The sequence below is a fragment of the Zootermopsis nevadensis genome, unplaced genomic scaffold (assembly GCF_977971745.1).
Source record: "Zootermopsis nevadensis isolate Lab colony 2312 unplaced genomic scaffold, Znev_1.0 Znev_ptg000003l, whole genome shotgun sequence".
Classification (NCBI taxonomy): Eukaryota; Metazoa; Arthropoda; class Insecta; order Blattodea; family Termopsidae; genus Zootermopsis; species Zootermopsis nevadensis.
In genome coordinates this window covers 2,067,273-2,084,358 of record NW_028259135.1, presented here as the reverse complement: position 1 = coordinate 2,084,358, position 17,086 = coordinate 2,067,273, and the positions used below count along the sequence as shown (strand labels likewise).

Genomic DNA, 17,086 nt, shown 5'->3' with positions numbered 1-17,086 from the left:
GACTGAGACTTTTATAGCTGAGAGAACGCGCACTTTGATGCGTTTCATTTCTTAAGCTAGCTGTACTCATCGTATTTAAATTTCCGGTTTGTTTAACTACGTTAAAGTAGATGATAAAGTTGCGTTATATTGTGATAAATATATATTTGTTTTAATCTTGTCAGTATAATCACAATAAAATTCCTATTAAATATTAAATTATTGCTATAATTAACATTTAAATATTTAAAATATATTAAAATGATGTTCTCTATCGAAATGTTCGATTTACAATTAGAACATTCACATTTCACACGACATGTTTCAGTTCCAAATGAATTATCTTCAGGTGTATAAATTATATAAACTTAAATATCATCATAACATCTGACTAAAAGTTGCATTTAAGAAATTATATTTAAGTTTATATAATTTATAACCTGAAGATAGTTCATTTGGAACTGAAACATGTCGGGTGAAATGTGATGTTCTAATTGTAAATCGAACATTTCGATAGAGAACATCATTTTAATATATTTTAAATATTTAAATGTTAATTATAGTAGTATTTTAATATTTAATAGGAATTTTATTGTGATTATACTGACAAGATTAAACAAATATACGTTAAAGTATGTCGTGAGAATGTAATGTGTCTGTTTGTGAGCCGGAATAGTTAAGTGTTGCGTGTAGGCTGGGTTGCCAGGGTTCATTTCCCGGAAAGGGCCAATATTTTTCTCGTTACCACAGTGTCCAGACAGGACGTTCCTAGTTTCCTATCAAGTGGGGAACCAGAGTCTCTTTCACCGGGGATAAAGCTGCCGGGGCGTGAATCTGACGAGTCGCTTTCTCGTGCCGAGGTTACTTAAGCATGGAACTACAGCTCACCTCCAGCATCCAGCCTCCGGTACTTTTACAGGTCCATTGTAACGCCATTTTTACAGTGAATTGGAACTGCATTTTCCTCATAAATACTTTACAAAAGAGTCAATTGAATAAAAATTTTCTTGGATATTATCCATCGTCTAGTAAATATAAAACGTAAAAAACGACGTTTCGGAGATGGGACTCTATCTCCGTCTTCAAGAGTCCCATCTCCGAAACGTCGTTTTACGTTTTTACGTTTTATATTTACTAGACGATGGATAATATCCAAGAAAATTTTTATTCAATTGACTCTTCACCATCGTCATGAAGTTTTAGATTTGACTTTACAAAAGTGTTAAAGAGGTCTCGTTAACAACGGAAAGTTTTATTTGAAATGGTTTTCTGAAGGGGGCAGTGTAAGAGAATTCCGTTTATAGCTGAATATAAGTGCGGTGGCCAGATTTATATCTGCGGTAAATAAATATGAAGTGTAGTGGCCAGTGAGATGGCAAACCAGCGACGAATGACGCATTCATAGTTTAGCATGAAGGATATCGACTATTTTGCTCTGAGTAGGCTGATTTGCAAGTCTTGTGTGTGTAACGGCGTCCTATGCATATTTTCTTTGGGCATTTCATATCGATTTCACGAAGGTCCGACCGACAAGTCTGAGGTATTTTAATACGTTTAAACAAGTTATATTTTTACGAGTTTCTGGCCCCGCACGATCGGCTCCCAAATTCACCGCGGTTGAGTTGTCCGTGTCTCGCATATGCTGTTCTATGATACCCGTCACATCGCGTGCCTTCGCAACAAGGACGAGACATACGGTATTGACATTGCATCAGCGTATACGCGAATGAAAGAATTCCGCCCGTCAGTACATACTCAGGCAAATCTCAACGTGATATGAAAACTATAGATTGGTAACTACTGCTATGGTTTACAGATTGGAGGTCTTCTGACCTTGATAGGATTTAAAATCTTATTTATGTTGTTTGCTCGAAACTCCTTTAGATTTGGTTTGTTTTGCTTGTCGGGTTGGTACACCTGTAATCGATTAAGGTTCAGTACAAGATCGAGATGTAGGCCTCTCCATAAAACTGAAAACTGAAGGTCTCGGTGCTCAGGAAATGGAAGTATGAAGGTCGTAACTTCGTTGCCGAATGGAGATGTTATTTTTCTGTAACAATGTGTTTGTGTTCCGGGAATGATGAAATAGTTGGTGCATGAAGACGACTGTTTATTTTCCATCTGTTGTTGGCATTAATGCGTGGAAGTTTACTTCTAGGTATAAACAATTTTATAGCGTGTCGCATGGAGTGAAGTGTTTTATCGTTTGTCGTGTTATAATGTGTGTAACTTCAAAGTTTAGTTTCTTAACGCTTGTAATTTTTGGCGTGCCATGCCACGTTTCACGTTTTCCTTAGCTGCTTAGTTATTCCGTTATCGCAAGGCGTAGCTTGGCCGCTCTTATGCAGTCTACAAAATACCATAGGAAATAACATGTGTACCCTTGTCATGGCATTGAAAAGATTACTTTAAGTTAGGCGTGATGTCTACCCGCTGTCTCTCAGTACTGAAGTGAATTAACTCGTTACATGGCAGTACTCGTATGAGTGTGTTAGGCGTCTCGTATGTCGAGTTTCATTAAAATCTGTCAAAGTGCTTGTAAAGGTTCATGTAGGTCCTTCAGATGAATTAAAATCAACGAAATTTGATAGGTTTAATTCTCGTGTAATGGAAGGGTCGAATTTCAAATTTATTTATCAGGTTTTATTGCTATCAAAGGATTAAAAAAAATACGCACTAGTCAGTTTCGTGTGTGATCCTTAGAATATATTGAAATAAATTAATCTTGTACGTATTGAAACTTGTAAAAGCCTCATATAACATATCGAGTTTTATAAAAGGTCATTCAGTAGAGTGAAAAAATACAAACCTTCATAAAAGTTAATTTAGGCCTTAAGTGCCAAATTTTAGTGAAATCAGTGAAGTAGCTAGTGCTGTTTTATTTATAGGATGGACTTAATAGGTGGTTTTAATGGTTATCTTTTCCAAAAGGCATATATATATTTGGAAGATATGTTAACCACACAACATCCCATAACCCCATAAGTAACATTAGTGTCGATTCCGCCCCTGTTTGTACGCCTACAAACGGACCAAATGTGACTTAGAAGAATTAAACCGAAGCTCATGTAAATTGTTTAATAATACAGTCCGTACCGCAAATAAAACACTACGTTTTACCGTTACAAAAATCAACTGGTTAACATTGTTTCGGAAATAAATTATGTTTACAATTAGATTAATATGAAACCATAAATAAAAAATTGCTTTTAATTTTGGAGAAGGTGGGTAGTTCCCATTGAGCTTTAAAGGGCTAAATAATTGTTGATAATTTGGTCCGTACCGCAAAGAAAACACCTCTGCATTACGAAGATCGCCTGTGCAATGTTGTTTAAGGAAACATTTCTCGTTTACACAGGGAATAATTTGGAACCCAGAAATAAAAAAAATTACAGAATTTGTTATTCTTAAAGTGGCTGGTATATGCAATTACCATTCAGTTTTGAACGGTTAAATAGCTCAGCTGTGGGTTGGTTACCAGTGGAAATGTGTTTATACCAGGTTGCATGAAAGTGAATCTATTATACTGGTTCCATTTAAGGAGCATATGGTAAAATTGATTATAGTCTTGTTTCTGGAGAATATGAGGGCGTCACTGAAGCATTGTATCCCGGAAGTCATATGTATTTTTGTTTGTCAAAGGGATTATCGACGTAAAGATAATCCAGGTTAAATTTATAAAAATGTTTGGTACTAAGATAATTTTTTCCCCCGCTGTGTCTTTCGTCGATGATTATTCGTAATTTGCATTTGAAATTGGTCTGAGCCACTTTCTGTGTCTCGTGTAAGCTGGGAAAGCAGATGATGGCTACGTTGCCCTCCACGTTGGATAGCGGTTCGGCCTACTCCTGAGTAACGGTGTTCCGGGTGGTTCAAGTGACTCTTAAATATGACGGTTTGGCTTACCAGTCTGTGTCTAGGATACGCTTTCGTGAATATGATGCTTATTAACCAGTTGAAGCCGGAGATCGTCTGAATATTATTTATGAATTCAGTCCGTACCGCGAAGAAAACACTACACCTCATCATTACGAAAATCAGCTGGTTAACCCTTTGAAGCCGAAGATCGTCTGAATATTATTTATGAATTCAGTCCGTACCGCGAAGAAAACACTACACCTCACCATTACGAAAATCAGCTGGTTAAACCGGTTAGATGACTACAGGAACTTTATTGACTAGATTAGTAATTTTTCAAGGATAATCCTTTATTATTGAATCGATTTTTGAAAGTATACGTAGAAGGTGGTTGTCCTCTGGGTTGTTGCGCCGTGTTGCCTGATAGAAGTGCTTGCTGACGCCATCATCAGGGTACAGAATCCCAGAAGACAGTCATGTTCATGCTCACGGTGAGAACCTGAAATCTCACCATGTTGGGAAATGAATCCTTTCCATTAATGTGACCTGGCGAAGATATTTTAGCTACACAAACTCGGTGCTGTAAGTTACGTCATATCACGCTATTTCTTTACACGAAACATAACTTGCTTGAACACGAACTGTTACGAAGGTTACGAGTTGGATTGGATTGCCCTTTCGAACACTAGCGTATTTACAACGTTAAGGTACAATTTGGCTGCACGCGACAGAGACGGGAGACGGACACATCGCAGCTTGTCGCCACACGCTTTTGAGGTGACGACCGAGACATGCGGCGAAGTGTTTGTTTCCTTTGTTTTGTTGAGACACACGTGCACATATTCTGTGAAAAATGAGTACAAAAATGCTTCTAAAAAGGTTACTCGAAGAAGATGATGTGTTGCTGTGTTATTTGTTGCGAAAGAAACAAAGAAAACCTACGAGTTCAATATTCAAATCCAGACGTGAAGAAGGATCTTTCTGTCTGTTAATAAAGAATCATTTATCATTTTCTGCTACTAATTCTACCAATTGCTCATCTTGGTCACCAGTAAATGTAATTTCTGCCATTATTTTACTCAACAACACACGTGCTGCCTGAGCCCGTCGCGAGACACTACTGGTCCGAGAGCGGTCTCCTGTGCTTTGTCTCTGTCTCGCGCTCGTAATTGTACTTCATACGATTGTACAGAGAGCAGACAGGAAGCGACCAGTCTCGGTCTCGTAACTCTGTCGCCTGTCTCTGTCGCCTGTCTTTGTCTCGCGCTCGTAATTGTACTTCATACGATTGTACAGAGAGCAGACAGGAAGCGACCAATCTCGGTCTCGTAACTCTGTCGCCTGTCTCGGTCGCGTGCAGCCAAATTGTACCTTTAGGTAGGATTGGTCGCGCTTTTCGTAACATCAAACCACGGAATGAAAAGGAAGTTCGAAACGTGGGCCCCTTTGCGACTTTCCTAAATGTCATATGTCTTTGGTGGAGAACATTTTTGTTTGACAAATTAAATACATATTAGTTGAAAATGTTATGAAGTAGTATTTTGTTTTTCGTTGAGTATACACAAATGTTCCGAAACAGGTCGATTTTTATGTGATGACTTTTTTTTTGTACAGAATTTTAGCAGGATTCTTTTTATCCAGACTGGCTCTGGGATCCGCTTAACCTGATCCTGATACGAGGTTACTAATAACTGCCTTCACTTCCATTCTCCTATACGCATCTACGACGCTGTGCTAACCGGCTCCTAGCGCTGAGGTTAAGAAAGTTAGTACGTGCGACGATTGTGAAGATGGCCGTCTTCCAGAATGTTGCTCAGTGCAGTCTGTTAGAAATTGACGGGCGTTTCAGAAGTGCATAGTACCTCAATCATCACCCTGATGATGTTGGTAGTAAGCACCTGTGAAACGACGCTCAGTATCAACCAGACTACACGGCGTAACATCCCGGAAGACGGCCATCTTGGAAGTTAAGACTGATCCTAGCTTCACGTCCATTTCCCCATGCACGTGTGCGGTGTGGTGCTTAGTCGCAAGGGGAGATTCGCAGTTTATCGTTTTGTAAACCGGGAAATATGACTTTGTTTCGTGTGAATGTGGACTCTTATTTTATTCGTCTTGTTTGCTAAGCTAAACTAGAGGTGAAAGTGCGTCTTGTTGCCCAAGAAACCCTGACACTTGCGTACTTCGGACTTTCATGTTCAACACGACAAGCAGCAACGCTGTCTCTACTCCACAGTCTCGTTACTTTAAGGAGGCCGCAGATTTGGCTGCGCAGGAAACTTAGGTTAGATCCATGTTTGCCAGTTTCATCCCCGCATGATTTGATCGTTCTAATATTTGGTTCAGAGTACAAATTATGAAATTTCTCATATTACAGTTTTATCCAGCCTTCTATCACTTCGATCTTCTTAGTCTCATATTTTCTAAGCAGGTTTCCTCTATACACAAGACAAGTAAAAATCGCCCTGTTTATTCAGATCTGTACGCTTTTAGATAGCAGGCATGAAAACAGGGTTTATCCGAATTTAATCTCCACTTAATTTCTTAATGAATGCAATTTTGACGTTGTACTGTTGTTCCAAAATATTTTAACTTTGCGAGTTCTTATGGATTTGTTAACCGCCACGGTGGTCTAGCGGTTAGAACGCTGGCCTTGTAATCCTGGGGTCTCGGCTTCGAATTTATAACTTGTGTTGGGCAAGGCCGTGGTCTAGGCAACACGGAGTTTTCCTCCGTGGCATCCAACAATTACTCCATTCACACACAGAAGAAGGCAATGGCAAACCACTTCTGGATCATCTGCCAAGAACGTATATGAACAGGTCCCAGTCCGAGAAAAGGATGGAAGGATCCTGTTCATATGGACCTGTCGTCAGACAGAACACTTAATAAAAAAAATTGACATTATCACCATTGATCAGAATCTGTTGTGTGTATCGTGTAATTCGAGTCACCGTTGCTGATGGTGCATTCTAAACAAGAGTTCAAAACAAATGTTCATCTTGTTTCAGATCATTCTGAATAGAAAATACATTGAAATGTTTACGTATGCGGACTTTACTATAGAATTTAAAATTTCAGAAGCGATAACAGTTTACACTGTGAGTACATTTCCGTTCTCATTTGCATACCGAGTTCATTGGTTTATGTAGCCCACTGACTGCGGTTCGGGTAGGTATGGGAGACGTCCATTGCGAATCGCCTTTCATAAATGTTCTTCAGCGCGTTAGTCAAAAACGACCTAATCTTTGGAGGGGGCAGTTTGATTTTGGAACATCGTAAATGCGCCTGTGAAAAAATACATTCCTTTGCCAAAAATAAATACGTGCACGTCCGCTATATGTGATATATTGAGGTGAGAATGTCCTTAAAATTTATCATTTGTAATCACGTTAAGACGTTCATGGCATTGTAACAACTGTCCAGAAAGGCCGTTTGGAACATGATTTTCATCGACGTTGTCGGAGGCTGTGGTAGGCCTGTCTGCGTAAGTCAGAAAGTGAGTATTTCAGAGTGATCCCTTATATGTCAACAGACTGCTCTGCCTTGCCTTTACTTTCGAATCAATGCCACAGCAGTCTCCTACGTTTCTGCCATTGCGCATGGTTCAGTGGACAGTCTGAGCTAGAAGTTTCTCTTCTAGTTTACGATTCCATATGGGAGGTTTTAATAGTTGACCTTTCGCGTTTATATATTTGGCTGTTAAATCAGAATATGATGACACGCGTATTAGTAGCATGAAAGATGAGATTCAAGACTAAGACAAGTTTAAAGTTGAACGTCATTTATTATACATATTAAGACTCTAATTATATATCAAGTTTTCGCGGGAAATTAGCATGTTGTTTTATATCTTTAAAATAAATGTAATGTGATAAGATCATATGTATTGTTTAAATCTTGTCCGTCTAATCACAATAAATTCTTATTAAATATTAAAATATTACAATAATTAACATTTAAAATATTAAATGATGTTTATCGAAATATTCGATTTACATTAGACCATCATTTTTCACGACATGTTTCAGTTCCTAAAAGAACTATCTTCAGGTGTATATAATTATATAAAGATTCAAATCAATAATAACTTAAATACAATTTCTATATATTATTTTAGCGTACATTTTTATCAGATATCAAACGATGTTCTTTTAGGAACTGAAACATGTCGTGAAAAGTGGTGGTCTAATGTAAATGGAATATTTCGATAAAGAACATCATTTGATATATTTTAAATATTTTAAATGTTAATTATTGTAATATTTTAATATTTAATAAGAATTTATTGTGATTAGACGGACGAGATTTAAACAATATATATTTATTATATCACAATCTGACGCAACTTTGCCTTCTCAAGATCATATATGATTTCCACGAAACAGAATTTCAGGACATTTAATCGAATGGCACGTATGCCCTTGCACCACGCAAATTCATACGCTCGCCGTACTGGCGAACTTGGTGAAATGTTGAAAATCTTCAGCGGCGTAAAACTTACCTGGTTAACAAAATTAGTTAAGGTGTTTGAATCAGGTGATTAACAGGCGGGCAGCCGTAAGTGGGTTCCCTAATTGGTGATTCAGTATTTGAAAGTCCATTGCCCGTCGTACGTCCTAACGTTCTGGTAGGACCATGGTGTTTTTTTTTTGTTCTTTATCCGATCGTACGACCTTGATCTGTACCGCACTGTCAGCTGTTGGAAGCCTGACCAGGGCTATTTAAAAACACCAGCCACGTCACGGGCGTTGGGCGGTCAGAGCTTCGTAATGTAGTGAAAAATTGTATCTGAAGGAGGCCAGCCCACGATATCGCTTTAATTGAAGGTCGAAACAAATGTTTAACCCGTCTTTTGTGTTAACTTAATAAAATGACAGCTTGATGAAGGTGTCACTAGAACTGGGCAGCAGATCTGGATGAAATTTTGCATTTTGTGTACACACTAAAATTGTCTGGCGAATTTCGTTTTGGTCTGCAATGGCCAACTGCTTTTCGTGACGTTCACATCGAAGTTCATCAAGTTTTTTTTTTTAAAAAAAACTACTCGTGGATGTAAAATATATTTTGATGAGGTCTGTAACTTTTTATTGGATACATTTTTCAAATGTAAATATGGTTTACATTTAACGAAACACTAGTTGTCATTTGTTCTCCAGTGTGGTGTCCAGCTCTAGTTTGTTGAGAATCTTTGTCAACAGTGATTTTGTCTGCAGTAAATGAAGATCAAGACCAGTGATGATTTTTATAACAAATAATGCTTTCAAAAAGTAACATACACTCACAGTTTGAGTTCGCTGTTAATACTTATTACTTTACAAAATGTGCAGGACTGGTACTCGGTACAGAAGGAAAAGGGGATTATGAGGTCTGATTAGAACTCCCATGTTTAAGTTTGGTTTTATTCATCTGGTGTGTTTATAGAGTCACTGGTGACAAGTGCAGTTCAGTTGTCTTTAAGATCTATTAATTATCATCAGTAAGGAATTTATGAAATTTTGTATTTATGTTGGGAATAATTTTTGGTTTCAGTAATGTCTGTAGTTGAATACGTGCAAAAGAGTTACTTCCATGTTTTATGTGTCATATTTTCGTAATAGCTGACACTGTCTTCCAGGTGCAACTTTGCTTTGTCTGTTGATTATTGTTTGTTGCTTAATTCAGTTGCTGCTGGCATGTGTCCAAGGTTGGTTGTGGGTACTGTCATAGTCAATCCAGTTCTGTTAATACACTGGCTTGTTCATTCCAAACAAGAGTTTACTGCCCTCTGAATCATTTCAGTGTGTTGAAATATGTAAGCAGCATCCATTATCTGATGCAGCAAATCCTCTCTTGTGTATATTTTGATCCTGTGATTCATCTCTTTTATTAGATACCATAAAAGGAAATCATGGTATATTAGGTCTGGAGATCTTAACCCTTTGAAGCCGAAGATCGTCTGAATGTTATTTATGAATTCAGTCCGTACCGCGAAGAAAACACTACACCTCACCATTACGAAAATCAGCTGGTTAACCCTTTGAAGCCGAAGCTCGTCTTCATAATATTTACGAATCCAGACCGTACCGCGAAGAAAACACTACACCTCACCATTACGAAAATCAGCTGGTTAACCCTTTGAAGCCGAAGCTCGTCTTCATAATATTTACGAATCCAGACCGTACCGCGAAGAAAACACTTCACTTAACCATTAGAAGTCGAATCAGGCGGTACCACATAAGATTTAACAAAAGAACATCCCGGTCAAAGCCTTAATTGCCAAAGTATTGGACCATGACAACACTCCAGTGGTTTTCATAACACTGACCATTGATTTATTTTACTGCAACACACTGGGCATGGATCTCCAGAACCAACAAACAGCTAACAAGAACAGCTGAGAATTACTAGTGGTAAAATATGCAACCAATGCTCTGCAATGGTTGGAAATAGGGCCAATGTTGTATAATATTTATTAATTGAAATTACCTCCTGAAGCACCTCCCAATTTATGGCTGACTGGTTGTGGAACGCAATGTATATCGAACTTTTTAAGAATAATTTCTTACATATTTACTAGATTCCTGCCAGATTAATTGGCTGTAAGTGGAGAAGTTCGTGTTCAGAACATGATTATTTTTTTTAATTTATTTACAAGTTCCAAGAATCCAATAGTGGATATAGAACACGTCACAAACTCAAGTATAAAAACATAAAATACATACATTAAAAAAATTACATCTAGACAAGCAGCGTACTAAATTCAAGACAATATAATTAGTATTTTTATTACAATAGTTATCCAATTAAGTACTCATCCACAGTATAAAACGAGTGAGTAATTAAGAAATGCCTTAATGCAACCGTGAACTTTTTAAAATTATTTGAGGTATTCTTAACCTCTGTGGGTAATTTATTAAATATCTTTATACCCACATAGTGAACTCCTTTCTGATAAATAGTTAAATTGGCTTGGGGTAGATACAAATTTTGTCTCTGTCTAGTATCAATAGTATGAGAGTCAATGTTTGATGGAAAAAGAGTTTTGTTTTGTAATACAAACAATAATAAAGAAAATATATATTGTGATGCCAACGGTAAGATATCTAATTCTTTGAATATATTTCTACACGATACTCTATTGCTACATCCCATCATTGTTCTAATTGCCTTTTTCTGAAGGAGATTATGCAATTTTATTCATTGTAATTGATGTTACCGATATATTTTTACTGCAACCGACAACCTAAGTATCAGGTGTAGAAGTACGTTTGACTTATGTTTTTCGTGTGTCTTCACAAAGCATGAGAGTAAAAATGGATTCTAGGTGATAAAAACTTGTCCTTTGTTTTAGATGGCAGAAGTAGACCCAGAAACACTCCTGGAATGGCTGAACATGGGGCAGGGAGACGAGCGAGACATGCAGCTTATTGCGCTGGAACAACTTTGTATGCTGCTGCTCATGTCTGATAATGTTGATCGCTGCTTCGAGAGGTAATTACCAAATCTGTGTATGTTATTAAAAGTTTGCTAATTGATGCATAATTCACTTTTCACTAATAAATGGTACAAAGTTTTCATTGTTTTTATCATGTGAAAATGAAGTGCATTACAGGTTTTATAAGTGATTGTATTTAACATTGTACATCAGATAACCGGGGTCCGCAGCGGCCGCGCGGTCTGAGGCGTGAGCCTCGTGCCGCTTGGTCGCTGGGACCGTGGGTTCGAATCCCACTCAAGCCATGGATGTTTGTCTGCGTTCTTCTGTGTTGTGCTGTCCTGTGTACAGGTAGAGGTCTTGCGATGGGCCGAGACCCTCGTCCAAGGAGTCTTATCAAAATGTCTATAGATCAAGCCAATGAAAAGTTGGGACCCGCAGTGCTGAGGCACTTGAAGAACGGGTCGTTCCCAGTAACCAGTAACATCAGATAACCATGCCATTCCTGATCATGAGGCACCTTGGTGTTGTACTTGGCTGTCCAACCTCATACTTAGAAATACCTGAAATCAAATCTCAGCCCTGATATAAGCTATGGTGATAAGTTTTTTTGGTTTTTCTGAAATGGTTCCTTGAGCTCAGTAAAATGACTGGTTGTAGGCTGGACAAGTGTCTGCTTTGCCTGTACTTTATCTTACCTTATGTAGGTGTTGCTTTCTCAGCCTTTCTACTTCACTGTATGTAATCATCTTCACATCTCATTTTTTTTTATAAACAAATTCCGCAGTTGATACAGTGTTTTTAACAGACTGATAAACCCAAACAGGGAAACTCGTAATGTCAGTACTTAGTCATGATTGTGAATATATGTTTTTCTGATCTTGTTGCAAAACCTTGATTTTCAGAATATTTATTTGTATTGTATAGCCATACTTTTTAACTTTTAGAATTAAGGAAATATTTGTTAGTTATTTTGTGTCCGGGCCAGAATAAATATAACATTTTTTTAATTAATGCCAAGTAATGCAATGGTGGTCTAGCGGTCAGAACACTAGCCTTGTAAGCCTGGGGTCCCGGGTTCAATTCCCGGTGGTGCTCAAATTTATAACTTGTGTTGGGCAAGGCCGTGGTCTAGGCAACACGGAGTTTTCCTCCGTGCCATCCCAACAATTACTCCATTCACACACAGAAGAAGGCAATGGCAAACCACTTCTGGATCATCTGCCAAGAACGTATATGAACAGGTCCCAGTCCGAGAAAAGGATGGAAGGATCCTGTTCATATGGACCTCTCGTCAGACAGAACACTAAATAATAATAAGATGAGGTGGTCTAGCGGTTAGAACGCTGGCCTTGTAATCCTGGGGTCTCGGGTTCGAATTTATAACTTGTGTTGGGCAAGGCCGTGGTCTAGGCAACACGGAGTTTTCCTCCGTGGCATCCCAACAATTACTCCATTCACACACAGAAGAAGGCAATGGCAAACCACTTCTGGATCATCTGCCAAGAACGTATATGAACAGGTCCCAGTCCGAGAAGAGAAAAGGATGGAAGGATTCTGTTCATATGGACCTGTCGGCAGACAGAACACTAAAAATAAAAAAAAATAGAGTAACCTTGGAACTTGAAGGGATATTATACCGGTAGTGTTTATCGTAAGACACTATTGACCATGTCACTTGCCCTATTTGGAAATACAGGTTTTTGTTGCTTCCTGCTTTATGGTAGCAGTGTGAGTGATTGAACTCAGATGTTTTCTCTTGAAAATTCATCAATTTGGAGTACTGTCAGATGCTATAGAAGTAAATAATAGGCAGTTGAGGAAATGGCGCACAGTTGTGACTTTTTCTCAGAAAAAGAAAATGTTTTGGTCATTTAAATATTGACTGTAACACTTAATTAAGTGGTTTGTTTGAGAAGTTAATTTTTAAATCACTTATTTTCTTTAGTTAGTTGGTTAAGATGTTTAACTTTACACCTTTTATATAAGTAACTCTAAATTTAACTTCAGGCATAGTTAACAGTTGCCATATTATTTACATGTTCTGTTGTGTGTCACAGATTTTAAATTTGTTTTCTCTCTGAACGAGGCCCAGATGGTCCCCGCAATGTTGCTATGTTTGTTTTACATTGCTGTTGAAAATGTAATTAGAATGATATTCATGAGGAAGTTAAGAGGAGACTAAATTCTGGAAATGCTTGCTACTTTTCAGTTCAAAGTATTTTGTCTTCCCGTCTGATTTCTAAGAACCTGAAGATTCAAAAATACAAAACACTAATTCTTCCCGTTGTTTTGTATGGGTGTGAAACATGGTCTCTCACTCTGAAGGAGGAACATGGGTTGCAGGTGTTTGAGAATAGGGTGTTGAGGAGGATATTTGGGCCTAGGAGAGAAGACGATGGGGTATGGAGAAAGCTGCATAATGACGAGCTTAAAAATTTGTAATTAAATTAAGTCAAGAAGAATGAGATTGGCAGGTCATGTGGCATGCATGGAGGGTGCAAGATGTGTTCATTGTATATTGATCAGGAAACCTGAGGGGAAGAGACCACTGGGGAGACCTAGACGTAGATGGGAGGATAAGGTCAGGCGGGATCTATGGGAGATAGGAGTTGAAGGAGACTGGATTTTGTTGGCCCAGGACAGGGTCTAGTGGAGGGATTTGGTTAATTTGGTGATGAACCTTCAGGTTCCATAAGCCATCTAGTTAGTTAGTTGAAAATGTTTTTTCTTATTACAGGGTGGTAAAACTAGCATGTCTGGTAAAGTAATTTTCTGCCTGACACAGGCCCAGCTAGATCTGTTGTTATATTCAAGTTACTGCAATTTCCAGAAGCATGTGTCAGGGGAAATGTAGAATTTCCATGTGCTGGCACTGGTTACTGTACTCTCAGAATAACTCTGTGCTTTATGTTAAACCTTGGCTCAGTTGTCAGCTGAGAATGGAGGTCATTCACTTCCATTGGTCTTGGCAAATGTCTGGTTCTGAGATGTATATAATCTTGTAATATTTTAATCTGAGTACATGAAATCTGTTTCCTGTCTAGTCAATTTCCCCCCCCCCCCCCTCTTTTGTTCTTGTGTTTGATGTTGCTGATATGTGACACTTTTGACTCATGCTGAGTTTTCTCAAGGAAGTATGTTAATAATCACTTTTATTTCCGTTCCAATCATTTCGACTAACTAGCTGGTCTGTTTACAGACATCGCAAAAGTGTCTTTCAATCTTCAGTGGTCATATTGAGGGTCTGCTTTCTATAGATGTGTTTTACTTATTTATTAATCCTATCAGAACTCATTTAACATGTTCCTTCCCATTACATCTGCGTTGTTGTATAGTAAAAATTCTAATAGTTTATTGTTATTACAAATTCAACTTCTGGTTGCTCTTTCTTTGTAAATGCCCTTAGTTGCTAATATTTCTTCTGATTCAGACACCAGTTGCAGGTCAGTGAGATCCTAAAGCAAAGTACAAATGTAGGAAGAACAAATGAAATGAATATTTTTGTTTAATATTGTCAGTCTAATCACAATAAAATTCCTATTAAATATTAAAATATTACTATAATTAACATTTAAATATTTAAAATATATTAAAATGATGTTCCCTATCGAAATGTTCGATTTACAATTAGAACATCATCAACTGATGTTCGATTTACAATTAGAATATCATCAACTGATGTTCTAATTGTAAATCAAACATTTCGATAGAGAACATCATTTTAATATATTTTAAATATTTAAATGTTAATTATAGTAATATTTTAATATTTAATAGGAATTTTATTGTGATTAGACTGACAAGATTAAACAAATATATATTTATCACAATATTACGCAACTTTATCATCTGAAATGAAATGAATTTAATCTGATAACTAATTTTGTCTTATGCCGTTCGTAACTATTCAAGTTTTTAAAAAAATAAATATTAATTTCTTGTTGCTATAGAACCTATGATAAGCAAAGCTCCATTTAGTTCACATCTTTAGAACCTAGTTCTCCAAGATTCTTTTCATTATCATACTTTCTTCTGTACTTGGGTCTGCTTTCTCACAAGAATTTTGTATTTTTATTATTTTTCCTGTGTTTGCTACGTTCTAACTTTTGATTTCATCACGCTAATGATGCTGAAATGTAAAAGTCTTGAGTTTCTTATTGTGGGTTTGTCTTGATTCTTCTGTTACTTTTTCTGTCCCAGAACATCGTTCTGCGAACTTCTCTTTGAATCGTAATGTCTGAAAACAAAATGTTATGTTTGAATTAATAGCATTATGTTACTGTATATTTCTTCATTGATGGATTTGTGCTGAAATTAACTTTGGTGGGGGTATTAACTTTCCTCAGATCTTAGCTGAATGTGTGAATCGGTACACAGTGGATAAACGGAGGAGAGTTGTTTTAGTCATTAGAAAGGTAACTTTCATAACATATGTGTCATTGTTTGCCATGTGATGTGCAGGGATGTCCAAATGAACACAAATGAAGTAATGAAGAGAAAGTTTTGTATGTAAATGTGTAAGACAGGCTAATAGAGTTCTTGTTAATGTATTATATAAACAATGAGTTCTGGAAAAGTAACAAATAAAGGCAGATGTCATATTGTACAGGCTTGCAGTCCTCCAAGACTTGTGTTGTTAATGTTATCTTTTGGTAATGTACATCTATTTCAGTGGGACATGAGCTATGCCCTTTTGCTGTGAAGTACTCATTGAATAAAGAGCAACTCAGGGTCATAGCGTATTTTATGAAATCTATACAACCACACAAATTTTTGTGAGTTTATTTGCAGGATTTTTAGGAAATGCTTTGCATTCTGCTATCAGTTTTCTGAATATAATTTGTTTCTTCTGTCTTCTTACATCACATGTTTGTGTATTGTTGTAAATACAATAATGAGTATTTTTTCCCTACCTATATTTACAGCTGAACGATTTTTCTGTCTGGTTAATTCTGAATTTGTTATATATTGTTAATACAAAAATGATTATTTATGAAAAAGTTATATTAGCAGTGTGTCCCGCGCCGTAGCCGCGCGGTCTGAGGTATCATGCTTCGGACCGGCGATACGGAATGCGCGCTGGTTCGAGTCTCGGGGGAGAAGAAATTTTTTCATGAGCTTTCGACCGGTGTATGGGACCGGTGCCAACCCAGCATTGTGAGGAAATTGGGGAGCTACAATGAGTAGCGTAATCCGGTCAGGAAAACTAGCAATGGCTGGGTGTTCGTCGTGCTGACCACACGTCACCCTATATCTGGTTGGATGATCGTCCACCTCTGCTTAGGCATGTGAACGTGAGGCCAGCAGTCAAGCTAGTCGGCTTTGGCTCTCAGAGGGCTGTTACGCCACGGATTTATATTAGCAGTGTCTCTTTTTCTCTAAAAAAATAATTTGGTGGTGCTTTGATGTGATAAGATGTGTCCAACAATTTTTAAATATTTTAATGTACTTTCTGTATTTTGAGCAAAATGTATCAGTAAGCAGTACTAGTGCATGTAACTAGAAATAAAGCATTGGTTATTAGGAACATAACCTAAAATTAATCACCTCATATGTCAGCTTTAAAATAATTTTGAAATGTTTACAGTTGCCCACCACGCACGTTCTTGCCGGCTTTGTGTCGAATATTCCTGGATGAGTGTGCTCCTGACAATGTACTGGAGGTAACAGCACGAGCAATTACGTACTACCTAGATGTTTCAGCAGAATGCACACGCAGAATTATTGCTATGGATGGTGCTGTGAAAGCTATTTGCAACAGACTGGTGGTTGCAGAATTGGCATCACGTACTAGCAAAGACCTTGCTGAACAGTGCATTAAGGTACAGT

At 37.6% G+C, this 17,086-nt stretch overlaps 1 protein-coding gene across 18 annotated transcripts in view; it reads left to right on the top strand.

The window, feature by feature from the left end:
• Positions 1-17,086, top strand: part of Ufd4 (ubiquitin fusion-degradation 4-like) — an 86,434-nt gene that overhangs the window by 4,734 nt on the left and 64,614 nt on the right. For 15 of the 18 annotated variants that reach the window (XM_022073814.2, XM_087358241.1, XM_087358245.1 and 12 more), the window contains exons 3-4: positions 11,171-11,310; positions 16,845-17,079. In XM_022073814.2, coding sequence (XP_021929506.1) covers positions 11,171-11,310; positions 16,845-17,079 — 375 coding nt within the window. Of the gene's footprint in view, positions 1-1,965; positions 2,138-5,675; positions 6,122-8,588; positions 8,667-11,170; positions 11,311-16,844; positions 17,080-17,086 lie in introns of those variants that run through there. The other 3 variants (XM_022073810.2, XM_022073811.2, XM_022073812.2) reach the window with 3 other exon arrangements.